A 14,238-nucleotide genomic window follows, 5' to 3' on the forward strand; every position below is an offset into this window, starting at 1 on the left:
ACCTTTCATCTTGGTTATGCCTTCTTTTTCTTTGCTGTTTTTTTATTTTGCGCCTTGTTTTGCTCCTTTTGTTTGTTGCCTGTCTGTTTTCTGTTTGTGTGTGTGTGTGTGTGTGTGTGTGTGTGTGTGTGTGTGTGTGTGTGTGTGTGTGCGTGTGTGTGTGTGTGTTTGTCTGTGACAGGTTCAGAACATTAGCCAGTCAATGGAGGTGCTGGACCTGCGGACGTACAGAGATCTACAGTATGTAAGGAACACGGAGAGCCTAATGAAAGTGGTGGAGGGAAAGCTGAAGGTGGCCTCTGACAATCCCCGCAGTCTCAATCCAAAGGGCTTTCAGGTAATTGGCTGTCTGTCACCTCTTGTACAGTGATGCGTGTGTGTGTATTATTGCCGAGTGAATGCAGATACTATTAGATGTGGCACTACTCTCCATGTGCACACAAACTTTGCCAGATGCATTGCAATCTCTTTCGCTCTTCACAGACAATAAAATTTTGTATGTCTCTCGATAGACTGCCGTATTGGCATAGGTACATAAATTCAATTCCAAAACTATCTCTGAGTCATTGAGTCATGCGCAGAGGAAATTTGAGCAAATTCACATGCTCCTGAATTATTAAACTCCTGGACCTAGAAGAAGAGTGTTTTTTTCTGTATTTCTCTCTTTACATTTTTTCTTCTCTTTCTTTATTCAGCCTCTCTTCCTACTCTATATACTTAACATTCTGGTGTCTGCTCTTAGATAGCAGGCACATATATTCACATTTATCTCTACCTTATCTCTCTACAAGCTAAGACTCAGCTGCCATTATCAGTGGGCCTTTTTGTCTTCCTGTCAGCGTGGCTGTCTTGCCCAGGCTTTCTCCACATTTCTCACACTCTTACAGATATTAGATGGACCATAAAATAGTTTGATTAAAAGTTGCCTTGATAAATGCTAAGTGTGCTTTACCACTGGGACCAGTGAGCACAGGGACAAGCTTGAATGGCTGTGTTTTGCTCCCAGTGTGTTTTATGAAAGCAAGTCCAATGGAAGCAATGAAGATGTTTTTGAAATTAGCCAATTCATCAGTAAAGCCTCAGATGACTAAAATCTGCAGAATAGTAAGCATTATATCCCAGGACTTATCTGAATGTAAATCCGCAATCCAATAAAGATTTTTTTAAAAAGCAGGATTTGACCAGAGCAGGTTGGCTGATGAATGCGTGCAGCTCAAAGTTGCCAATGGCAAAGCGTGGGAGATTAACGAGACCGAATTTTCGCAGCTTGAAAAGGGGAAAATGAGATTTATGATGTGGCGCCACAGGGCTGAGAGCTGCTCCATCACCAGATTTACGATAAACCTTAACAAGGAGGAAACAGCCCCTCCTGTGGTGGCCACACTTTATTGATACACCTATTCCTCTCTTGAGCCTTCTACTTTCCAAGCAGGCAGCCTGACTCTCCTGCTGCTTCCTGCACTCCTACCTAAGGACACATTGTTCTTTTCACTTCTAAACACATGATGAGTCACAGACCAAGTTTACACCAAGCAGTACCATGGTCCTTACTGTAGGAGAAAAAGTTATTTAGCTTAGACAGTAAGCAGACTTGCATTTGGCAAACCTGAAAATAATGTGTATATTAAGTGGCTTTCCAATCCACACAAAGGATTATAAATTTTAAAAATCTCTATGTACAGATCGTACAGAAGCCTACACAAGTGAAACAAGTGGGCAGGAGAAATAAAAGAAGCAAATGATAAAGTGTTAATGTATTGTAAAGGAAAAATATTAAATAAATATTAAAATAGAAAGTTATGTGTAAAGTAGTCTCGGATATAGACAACGAAAGAGAACTCCAGTTTTCATTTGTATACCAGAAATGAAAAGAATAGCCTATATGAAATCACAATAAATTTACCCTGGCACAGTTCTGCTATGAATCTGATATGATAAATTCAGGCACTAAGGTGTCAAACAGATAAACCAGCTCCCAGCTACAATATGAGTTCCTCACTGAGAGATCATCTATGATCCAGAAGCAACAACTGAAGATTGAAGAGCTAGCTGCACACAATCCCCTCTACTGTCTAGTATGGTCGACCTCATCCCCTCTCCGATATTCTCTTTAATCCTCTCTACCCCCTCTGCAATTCCATGTGTCTTCTCTGCAATTACAATCGTAGGAGTTGAAAGACAAGGTGACCCAGCTGCTCCCCCTGCTGCCAGTGCTGGAACAATACAAGGCAGATGCCAAGATGATCCTCCGACTTCGGGAGGAGGTGAGGAATCTGTCCTTGGTACTAATGGCCATTCAAGAAGAGATGGGGGCCTATGATTATGAGGAGCTGCGCCAGAGAGTCCTGCTGCTGGAGACCAGGCTCCACTCCTGCATGCAGAAACTAGGTATAAGTTGTATGCAAATAGGTGTGGGTGGGTGGGTAGTCACTGAATACTTAATGTGCAATTCATTATCAAATATCAATGTAGCACTTAAAAAGTTAGAGGTTAGACAACAGCAAGGAAGAAAGGAATAACTGATTAAAGTAAGATCACCAACGGTCAGAACTCTGTTATACATTATCAACATATCCACTATGCTCAGTGTTCAAATTATCTGCATAAATTAAGAAAAATTGGCCCAGAAAGCCTGAATGAATAATTGATCGTGTTCTTGTGTAATGTGTTAGCTTAAATTGATGATTTTACAAAATCCCACATATATAAGATGAATATACTGATGACTTAACAGAAAAAGACTGCAGTCAGAGTTTAGCCTTGAGGTCAATAGTGTTTTGTTATTTGTTATTCCATAGGCTTTTTTAAGAAAGTGACTTCACTCAGAGAGACAATACATTAGAAATATACCCAAATATATATATATTCATTTACAGATCATTTGTATGAAGTGCTTTCCAAACTGGGTAAACAAATGCAGTGAAAAGAAAACTAGGACAATAATAGAAATAGAAATATTAGAAAAAAGATGAATGTATTTATATATTAGATGTATAGTGGATGCAATTAAATCTTCTGCATCCTTGTAAAATTACAAATTGTGATATCAGTCAATCCATTATGTCCTTTTAAAGGTATTATTTATGGCTTAGGAGTATGCTGAAATATATATAGCTTCCAATATGTGAGTATCATCTGCAAAACATGAAAAATAAATCCACACAAATGGAAACTCCCAAATTGACAAAACCATACAGGGCCTAAAACCTAGCCAAGTACAACACCATGTTTCAGATAAGCTGTATAACTGGAGTTCACAGGCACAAAAAAAAGTCTGTGTGTGTGTGTGTGTGTGTTTTGTGGGTACTCAGTGTCACAGTGTGTACATGTCTATGAAAAACATACATCTATATGCCGTCTTACCTCTTTCTCTTCTTTGACCTCCAGGTTGTGGGAAGTTGACTGGCGTCAGTAATCCCATTACAGTGCGTTCATCAGGGTCAAGGTTCGGTTCCTGGATGACAGATACCATGATTCCCAGTTCAGACAACAGAGTAAGTCCATCTGTTTCTATGCTCACCCCTGAACTAGAACCATTTAATCTATGCTACCTACCTACCTACCTACCATACTTCAACAAACAGAGAGAATAAAGTTGAACTAAAGTCATTGTCAAAAACAGGCCGAACTCTGTCAGCTGCTCAATAGAAAAAATATCCCTCACAGCAACGCTGTCATGATACCTCACCGACTGATTGACTGTTTTGCCTGAGTGGGACTTCTTCTGTCTGTCTCTCTCTGAAGGAGACAGAGATAGAAATGGGAATGCAAAGCTGAGTCACTGATGGATAGCATCCCTTTTCCTCCTCCTTGTCTTCCTCTGTCACTGCAACTCCAGCTGATTAATCACTTCATCATCAGTGGAGAAATGAATGAGTTGTTCAGGCTAAAGTTTTCTAAATCATTTAGGTAATTACCAGGAGTGTACTGAAATGCTCTGCAACCAGATGATATAGTAATGACTTGAGCTGATTAGAGATGACATGTGGTCCTGTATGGGCAGACACATGGTAAGAAACAAGAGGGGGAAAGACACAGGAGAGGAAGAAAAGGGAGAGGAATTTTACTGCAGAGGAAGTGGTGGTGGGAGAGTGGATTATTAGCCATCTGTAAGGGAAAATGGAAACTGATGAAGTTTAAGACGAGAGATGATGATGGCCTTTTTCATCCCCGCCCTGAATCATAACAGGCTAACATATTGCCAACAGAAAAGGTCAATTTCTGTGATTGAATGCCCTGATCTTTGTCTTTAATCACCCGACTTGCTGAGATCACATTAGACTCTTTAGATCAATCACTGAATGTATTAATAGTCAGATACAGCAACAATATCACATCAACACCCGCACCAATCATGATAATCATATTTGGGAAACGTCATTGTCGCTGAGGAATAGGAAAAAACATACCAGGGCAAAAAGCTTGGTCTAAATGTGCTAGAGCTTCAGTCTGGCTCAGCTCCTGCCTCCTGCTCAGCTCTAGGGAGTCATTTAGTAGGCAGAGGAGAAACAATGCTTAATGCTCCATAATCTCCCCTTCTCCATAATTCAGCTGCTGTACCTCACCACCCCCGACTCCTCCCATACCCTTGCTGCTCCCCCCACTGGGATTGTTATTGAAGAAAAGTGCTTATTCTACACCTGGGAAGAAGGCGAGAAGAAAGAGAGAAAAATGATGTCTGGTGCATCAAAAGACAAGAGCTACATCTTAGCAAAGCTCTCCTTGATATGTTGAGGCCAAAATAAATATCCAAGCCAACTGCAGTTTAATTGAATCAATTAAAAGCTGAACTGTGCCACGGTGGAAGCATTGAGGGAATGAGATGGGAAATGCAGCCAGAGAGGGGCCATGTCAGTGGCGAGATCCGCTGAGAGTGCTTGAGGAAAAAGATAGACCTGCTAAATGGATTGATTTTCTGTAAATGTGGACTGGAAAGGGCAAGGAGCACAAGCAGTGGTTGACTGCAAAGCACAGGCAACGTCTTCACTCCCACACGCAGAAGAGATCAATAGTTTTGCACACACATTCAAGTATGCACAACTGCATGAATGCATGCTCACAATCAAACAAGTAGAGATTCACCACATACACACAACATGATTATTTGGCTCAGGACACCGCCACTAGCCATAATAAAACATTAATCACAGTGTTAAGAAGATGTGTCAGGTATAGCATAATATTCTTGTATAACGTATAGATCTTCTCATTATATCCTTAGTTTGTCCCTCTTCCCAATGGGATTCATGTTTCTTTTCTCCACAGGTGTGGTCCATGGATGGTTACTTCAAGGGACGGCGTGTCCTGGAATACCGCACAATGAATGATTTCATGAAGGGCCAGAACTTTGTGCAGCACTTGCTGCCTCACCCCTGGGCAGGTACTGGCCATGTGGTATACAACGGCTCCCTGTACTACAACAAGTACCAGAGCAACATCATCATCAAATACCACTTCCGTTCTCGAAGTGTGCTGGTGCAGCGCAGCCTAAGTGGGGCCGGCTATAACAACACCTTTCCCTATTCCTGGGGTGGCTCCTCTGACATCGACCTCATGGCGGATGAGAATGGCCTGTGGGCCGTTTACACCACCATCCCCAATGCTGGGAACATTGTCATCAGCCGTCTGGAGCCACAGAGTCTGGAAGTGCTTCAAACTTGGGACACAGGCTTTCCCAAGCGCAGTGCTGGAGAGTCTTTCATGATCTGCGGTACACTTTATGTCACCAACTCTCACCTGGCTGGTGCAAAAATCTACTTTGCCTACTACACCAACACATCAAGCTATGAGTACACAGACATCCCCTTCCACAATCAATACTCCCACATCTCCATGATGGACTACAACCCCAGGGAGAGGGTCCTGTACACCTGGAACAACGGACACCAGGTGCTCTACAATGTCACACTGTTCCAGGTTATTAAGACTTCTGGGGACTGAGAGCCCTCAGACTGACCCACTCAAATAATGCTGTGATCATTGTTCGGGGGGACAAATAAGCTGGGTGGAGGTGGGTACAGGTTGTGGGAGGTGGGGGTTGGGGGCTTTAGTGTATGGGCATAGGCTTGGATTTTTTAAAAGAATTTCAATCTTCATAGAGTGCTATTATTCACATTCTCAAAAAACACTCCGACAGCGACGTCGGTAAAGATACAAAGACTGAGCGCTTCTTTTTTTTTTCTTTCTGTGATGAGTAAGCATGGTTCTTTTTATTTGTGATGAGAAATAAATATCAATCTTTACCATTTACGACTTTGTATTTCATTGTCACTTTCATTTCAAATAGACCTTCACTGTATTTTGGAGGGTGAACAACAAAGGATGTCCACCGTGTTGCTGTGAACACATGGCTTCAAACTTGGATGTGTGTTCTCCCTAGGTGGAGGTTTCTTAAAAGAAAAAAAACATATTTTTTAATGGATGATAATGTTTCTTTTATTTCTTTTTGAATGACGGCGACATGAAAGTATTTAATCCTTGTTTAGAATAAAACTGAAGCTGTCGGCATGAAATGTAAAGCTCTGAAAATTTGAATATGCTAAATGGCACAATTTCAAAATAATTAAAATCCTGGAATAATTTTATCTAACTTGCTGGTACTGAGTGGCTATTACTACCACGGACGAATGATAAAATAATGAGGTGACAGCATGTGAATACTGACAAGGCAGTCTCTTGGGCAGCATTAAACCATATCTTTGAAAACATTTCATCCAATTCTTTCCATCTTAAAAAGTCAGGGCATAGGGTGCAGTGTAATAAAATGGCAAGCTTCCATATACTCAAACAGTGTTAAATTTAACTGCAATAGCGACAGCTTACATTTTATATTTCCAAGGTGAATTGAAAGTGAAAGCAAAACATTTGGTAAAAGGAGCAGGTGGTGGTGCGAAGGGTCGAGAAGCACAAACACGGAAGGAGAGATGAAATGTAAAAGGAATTCTAAGAGCACTTAGATTTGAGTAGAGAAATGAGGCTTCACAGTTACTGTTTATTGTCAAGCTCCAATTTGCTTTAATCTTGTTAGTCGCACAGCTCTTCTCAGGTGCTTTCTGCCGAGAAATGTTCAAACACAGAACATACAGTGGGGCGCTGCTCTCTTGCAAGTCTCACACAACAAACCATACATGACAACTTTTTTTTTTTTTTGTTCCTGAAAATAATTCTGAAGCCACACTGGCATTCTCTGCTGTATAGAGGACACACAGGGGAAAAAGACAACAGCCCACTGTGCTGTCATTTTATTTCTTTCACTTATCAGGCTTCTGAGGGTGCCTCCATTATTTGCAAAGGCTGTGGTGGACACAGAAGACACAGAATAGAATAGGAGGTTCCACTTTTCTTCTCCTTCGTAACCATGGTGATCCTTTTCATCCCGGATGACCTTTCTATCAATAAAGTGCTGTGCTGAGGAGAACCCTGATGAGTTCATACACAGTAGTGGCTGACATTTAAAGCACAATACAGTATACAACAACACAGAGCATCCAACAGTCTCAGCTAGAAAGTGTGCAGTATAAACTACACTGTGTAGGAGGAGAATAATTGTAGATGGTGAATAATTATAAATGTAATCGGTTACCAAAGAAACCAGTAAATGATTAGCAATGGTAAACTGTAGTTACACCTGAACAATTCACTGAAACGACAGTGCTCCCACTTTCCTGAGATCAGATCCACCTAAGCATTATCTCTGCGCTCTCCTGTCTAAACAAAAAATAAAAAGATGATTGGACTGTCCAGTCAGCTGATGAGAAAAAAAATATCAAAGCCTATCCTGAATGTGCAGGCAATTATAAAACAGGGCAAAGGGTTACTTATTGTAAAAAGAAGAGTTTCACATTTTAATAAATTCTGGAGCTGAAAGTTTCACCAATACACAAAGGTATTTAATGTTAGGCATGACTGGATAAAATGGACCTATACTTTCCAGACAACAAACTTTCCCCTTAACAGAGTTCAGGGCATGAAATAATGACTGCACACATATTTCTATGATCAAACAAACTGAAAAATAAAGTCAGCTGACTGGAAAGGTCCATTCATCTGAGAAATGTGAAAAGAACATCTATCCATTTATGACCTGCAACTGAATGGGCTGCACAATAGACAAAATTGAACTATTATCATTTTTTATCCATTTGACCGTATAAGTTGCTGCCACTATCGCTCAGTTAGATTTCCGTCAGAAATATTGTCTCCTTCTACTTTAAATAACATTTTCTTGTAAATTCTTATGTTGTTGAGAACTTAAAAAAATATAATGGTATTACAACAAAAAACTGAAGTTTTGTTGACAACTTTTTTCATCAGAAAATCAATTACTGGGAGTGTTTGCTGCCAGCAGTATAACCATTGCCTCCAGCACTTGAAAGGCAAACATTAGCTCCGTAAGGACCAGTGAGTGTGCCGTTGTGCCAACTAATGCTCAGAGCCAAAAGCCAGTAAGTGTAGTGATAATAACAATAAAAATCAGGGGCATGACGAAAAGCATCAAACCATTATGGGTGGCCCCATCTGAGTATTGTACCATCGTATCTGTGTCAGGATAGATCATCTCCAGTTAAGGCCTACTTGTCAGTACACCACCCTTGCTGTTGAGCAACAGCACTTAAGTGTCTTCTTTGCTCAATATGATCTTGAGAGAGAAAATGTGGATTGGAAAAGGTGAATGTTGTGATTCAGGGGTCTAAAATTACTACGCTCGTTCACACAGTGAGCACAGTAAATATCTCAAAGCTAAGATTCACACATAGTGGAGATTGATCTGCAAAATACTCCAGTGCAGCAAACTTGTCTGTGCATCGGAGCTTTTACTGGATGTTTCTCAAGCAGCAATGAGTGCAAGGTAGGTAGAGAAGGAGTTTCCCCTCAGACATAACAGGTTCATTTTATTGAATATAAATTAATTTGTTTTCAATAAAAGAAGGCCTCTTGTGCATAAGGTTGTCTGGATGCAAAACCATAAAAATGCTGGAAACTGGAAATATCACGTTTGTATTTGTGAAGATATTTATATTGATCATATTAAGAAGTGAAAATGCAAATTGGGTTATAAACCATTATATAACAACATAGGAATTATTTAATATGCCTCAGTAATATCAGCTCTGTGAATTGAGTGGATAAATGGCAAGTGTAGTGTAAAACTAAATATGATACAACACTTAAAGCACAAAAAATGTTGTTAATATAAGATAGCCATGATTAGTTATTGGTTTTGTGCCACCTAGCAACTGATTTATGTTCAGACCCATTGGGTTGACAAAACTGAGCTGAAACTGCATTGATTCAAATCTCCATACTGAAGTCAATGAGCAAAGTGAATCAAGATTTACTCATTTGGGTGAACTACAAAGTTGTCAGCCAGACAGTAACTGATGGAAATTCTCAAATTTGTATGCAGAGCTGTCACAAAGATGCTTTTGCAAAAGGCAGGTGGATATTTTGTATACAAAATCACACGAGAGCTCTTAACAGTGCAGAAAGACAAATATTCACATACAAGATTAAAAACCAGTTCGATTTGTTAGAGAATGGAAGGACGCATTTACTGTATTTGATGCAAAGGAGAATATAACAATGCATGCAATGAAAGTGGAATCTGGAGACAGTTGTGCACTCAAACACACACAAAATACTGTAAAGCAGATTACTTTGATTACAATTCTTCATAGTTCATGTTGCCAAGAAAGTTAGAAATCTGTTTTACTTCCCCTACTATTGCAGAGTGTAGTTGCATATCTCTTCTTGGCTCTCTGAAACAGTTTGATGTAATACATAACATAGCTCTGTATTACACAGTATACAGTAAAATAGTATGGTAAAGTTTAGAGTTAGGCTTTTGTCATGCTTCGTCAAACGTGAGAAACTGCAACTAGTTTACCTCGAAAGACTTTTAGTCATTCCTACAGCGATTTATTTATTTATTTTTGATATAAGGGCCAACACTGTCTTTGCCGGAACATTTCCTTAACGCTGAGTTGAACAGGTCCCAGGGAAAACAATAGAATGAACTTTAAAATTAAGGTTGGCCTGAATAATAAGTAACCAATACAGAATTTTTATTTGGAGGGTGTATTAACTTACAGATATCTCTCAGCGTGAGTAGCCTGCATTAACACAGAGTAGAAATCCGAAGGAACAATAGACCACAGAGCTGCATCGGCAGCTTGATTTACTCAAAGTGGCTTTAAGCATGCATTCTCACATGCACTTGAATTGATTGAGTGCAGGTATGGCAGCGATAGAACTGGTTTGATAGAGTGCACAGGGGTGAGCCTCATAGGCAGGAACAGAGATAGACACAGCAACTCAAGGATAAGAAGCAAACCCAGTTCCCACTTTAATCATGGAGCCGTCCTCGGGAAGAATGGGTTGTTTTGATGGAAATACAATCATCTTTGTGCGCAAGTGGTATTCATGTACTTCTTTTTCATTAAATTACATTGTACATGCAGAATACATTTATTTCTGTCCCTTCAAGCCATATCTTAGTTACATCTACTTTTGTCCTGGGGCAGCAAGGCTCACAAATGTTTCATATGTCTGCTAATTCAATGTTTCCGTCACTGCACCATTCTTCATCAACTTCCTCATTAATTGTACCCTCAGCCATGCTTGGAACAACACCCCCTCTCTTCCAGATTCACAAGCAAACTTTTTCTCTACTCCCTGCCCCTTGAGGTGACACAGAAGTACTCTGAAGTGCTTTGAACGTTTGTTTCTTCATGATTAAACATAACTTGCACTCACCCCCCACACTCACACAAACACGAATACACACACACACACACACACACACACACACACACACACACACACACACACACACACACACACACACACACACAAACATTCACATTTTATATTCATGTTTTAACTCAAAAAGGATTGTGCTGGGGTGTGGAGATGCAATAGCGGGTTAGCAAGAGAGGAGGTAATTTTATTCCACTTAACTCCTCGGAGAACCTTGCACATTAATTGGCTCTTTGATTGTGTTTTGAGCTTTCATTGATTCAGCACTCGCATCCTCAATCTCATTAGGTACTGTTTTGTGAAGGACAGTAAAGTAGAATCATTCTGGGCTGCAACCATGGGTGATTCAGTTTTATAACCCTGATGTCCTGACATCGCACACCTCGCTGAGGCAGTTAAGATTTACCATGAAACATTGAACTGCAGGCTCTCCTGGATCCCTCTCCTCTTTCTGTAATTACAGTAAGATGCTGCTGGAGAAAAGAGATGAGGGGTGAAGATACTTAAATACAAACATCACAATACAGCTGCAAGCAGATATGAACAATAAGAGTCTGAGTGCAATAAGTCAATATAAATGAAAATGACTTTTAGAAAAAACATATTAAGAAAAAAAGAAATAAAGCACTTTTCAGTACCAGTGCTGCAAGATGTTATAAGATGTGCAGAAATCTGTGCCTTGGAAATAGATGAGACTTTCAAAGACTTGAATGAAGAATTGGATTGCTATGAATCATTACCATTTATTAGAATTAAACCTTAATCAAGCCTCACAGCAAATTTTAGCATATCACATTTTTATTGTTGCACTTGTGTGGCAAAATGTAGCCGAAAAGAAGCAAGTTCACTTTTCATATCCACCAAACATGGGTTACAATACCGCAATGTGCTAAAATTTTCCAGATGCAGTGCCACGGTCCCACCACAAAACTTTGACAAGCAATCATAAAACCATTTGAATATCAAAAAGAAAGAAAGAAAGAAAAAAGAAGTGGGACAAAGTTAATGAATAGCAGAAAAAAATAATTTAAAGAAAAACTAGCATAATGGACATGGATTGAGCCTATGCTGATAAATGCATACAGTGTAGTATGTTACAGCAGCAGCTTACAATTCAGAGGTAATGGACCAAAATGCAGAGTGGATTATTATAACACACTGTCAGACCAATGGTGTACTATGTATTTTTTTCATAATTAAGTAAGGGTGACCTGTTATTTGAAGGCCCAGCAGTAATTATAGAACTGAGAATGTAATAAAACTCTTGTCAATCAACATGGTCAGTTGGTGTTGATGAAAATGCTACAACAATAAGATCCATCCTTCTTTTTAAGAGGGAGCAGTTGCAATCCTTTCAATTCACTCTCCTTTCAACCCTTCCTGCTCTAATGACTCACACGTTTTTGCAGTAAGTAAATGCATTCGTTTGCAGAAAGAGCAATCAAGATTTAAACTGGCATCAATCACATTTCCTCCATCCTTACCACTTAAAGATGTGTCATTTTTCTTTGCTCTTTGTACATTTCAGCCAGGACCACTTTCTTGAGAGTTAATTACACCATTTGGATAACAGCCTATACAGTTTTGTTTAAAGGAATTTATCTGTCCTGGATGCTCCCTGCCAATCGAAGCACAAACAAGGGCTGAAAACATGTAAAACATCAACCAAAATCTCAAATTCAGGCTAACAGTACAGCAAAGACTAAATGACTTGAGGAAAGGGATGTGTAGGAGTAGCTAGGTTATAATTTAGGTTGTCTGTGATGGACAACTTGCACTGTAGGAGATTTATTGTCAGTGTAATGTGTGACAACAGCCATCTCGTCATTCCCTTTGAAGTAAATAAAATACATTGCGTGAAAAAGATTGCATGAGAAATGAGGCATTTCAACAGATGTTAACCCAGTTAAAATGATAAGAACAATCAATCTCATACATTTTACACTCGACAGAATCAACTCTGCATTTGAGGTTGGTGAGTTTATGACAACGATATTTCCAAAGTTCAAATTATTTGAATAAAATCATCACAGACGAAGAATTCACTCTTACAGAGCCTCTTAAGGGTCATAGTGGAACTACTTTGCATTCACCACAATATGTTTATGTTGCCTCACATTCACATCATTTTTGCATTGCTTTGCATTATGCATTCCCCATGACCCAAAAGAAGAGTAGTGCGTTGGTCCAGTTCAATTACAATGTGCTGCCAGTTTAACGAAACAAATATACAGAGAGGAGAGATGATGTGACACTTTACATTATACAATTATTGTTCATTACTCCTTTCGAAAGATTGAGCTCCAACAGTATACAGCCCCTGAAAGTGAGCACAGCTGCTCTGTAGGGTTGTGCTGGACGAAGCTGTGACTGACACTCACAGTTAAGGATTACATTGAACGCATAGGTAGGCCTAAACACACAACTACCCACCATGTGTAAAAATGCACAAAACTCATTCAACAACACTGTTTGCTGCTGTTTGCTGTTAAAAGAGCAATGCACCAACTGTGTTTATATATACATATATACATATATATACATTCAGTGACTCTTTTTAAGGTGTGTGTGTGTAGTGTTACATTCTAAGTTAGATAACTAAGCTATGCTGCTCATTCCATCCCCAAATCATGTGTAAAAACAAATCTCCCCAGGTACCACAGCTCGCAGTCTGGGTACAGTCAGCTGGTAGGACCACTAACTAGCTAGTGGCAGTTAGCATATGCAGCAGTGCTGTGTTACAAGGGAAAAGATCTGTGTCGCAACAATTGTCAATTGACAAGGCGCAACCGCTTCACCTTTTTGTTTTTGTGGAATGTCAGACTAATGAAAAGTGCATCCAGAGATACTGTTCTTCTCGACTAACAGTTTACTAGACTATTGAACAGCTACAGACTGTCTCAATCAGCCTCTGTGAGAGAACTAAGTTGTCTTGACCGACTAGTTATCTGTCTAGCTGCTATAATACAGACTTGCACCTGGTTCAGTCACAACTAAAGGTATGGTCACTCGTGCTGGCAACAAGCAGTGGCCTTCAAGTGAATAATACATAGCATCATAATACAGCTCAGCCTTTCTCTACACATCTGAGGGAATGCAATACCTAATGCGATGAAGTGCAACCGTATTGCGAGGTAATGCAAAAGAATTTCCCACTGCGACATATAGGGTTTGACTTTATCACTCGCAAAGTGTCCACCACATTCAGCACAGCAGAGATCAAGGAGCAATTATAATGAACTCCCCAGGGCTTACAGGTGGATATTGGGGTGGAGGTGAAGTTTGTGAAAGAAATCTGTTAAATATTAGATGCAGACAATATGGGAACTTATTGTTTAAGCATTGGTCTACAGTGCCACCAGTGGTCAAAAACACCACAGGATATATTTTAGATCTTGAAATCTTTTCAGAGCCAAGGAAGCGAGATGTAGTCTGTCAGGGAGAGGCTATGATGTAATTGTTTTTGTTGAACAGTAGAAT

At 39.8% G+C, this 14,238-nt stretch overlaps 1 protein-coding gene across 2 annotated transcripts in view; it reads left to right on the forward strand.

Moving 5' to 3' along the window:
* olfm2a (olfactomedin 2a) overlaps window positions 1-6,249 on the forward strand; it is a 41,433-nt gene extending 35,184 nt beyond the window's left edge. For both annotated transcript variants that reach the window (XM_051389295.1, XM_051389294.1), the window contains exons 3-6: window positions 182-337; window positions 2,169-2,388; window positions 3,388-3,494; window positions 5,266-6,249. In XM_051389295.1, the coding sequence (XP_051245255.1) occupies window positions 182-337; window positions 2,169-2,388; window positions 3,388-3,494; window positions 5,266-5,940 (1,158 nt within the window). In that variant the 3' untranslated portion in view covers window positions 5,941-6,249. The remainder of the gene's footprint in view (window positions 1-181; window positions 338-2,168; window positions 2,389-3,387; window positions 3,495-5,265) is intronic.
* Window positions 6,250-14,238: the final 7,989 nt, after the last annotated feature.

This window comes from Dicentrarchus labrax, unplaced genomic scaffold (genome assembly GCF_905237075.1).
Source record: "Dicentrarchus labrax unplaced genomic scaffold, dlabrax2021, whole genome shotgun sequence".
NCBI lineage: Eukaryota > Metazoa > Chordata > Actinopteri > Moronidae > Dicentrarchus > Dicentrarchus labrax.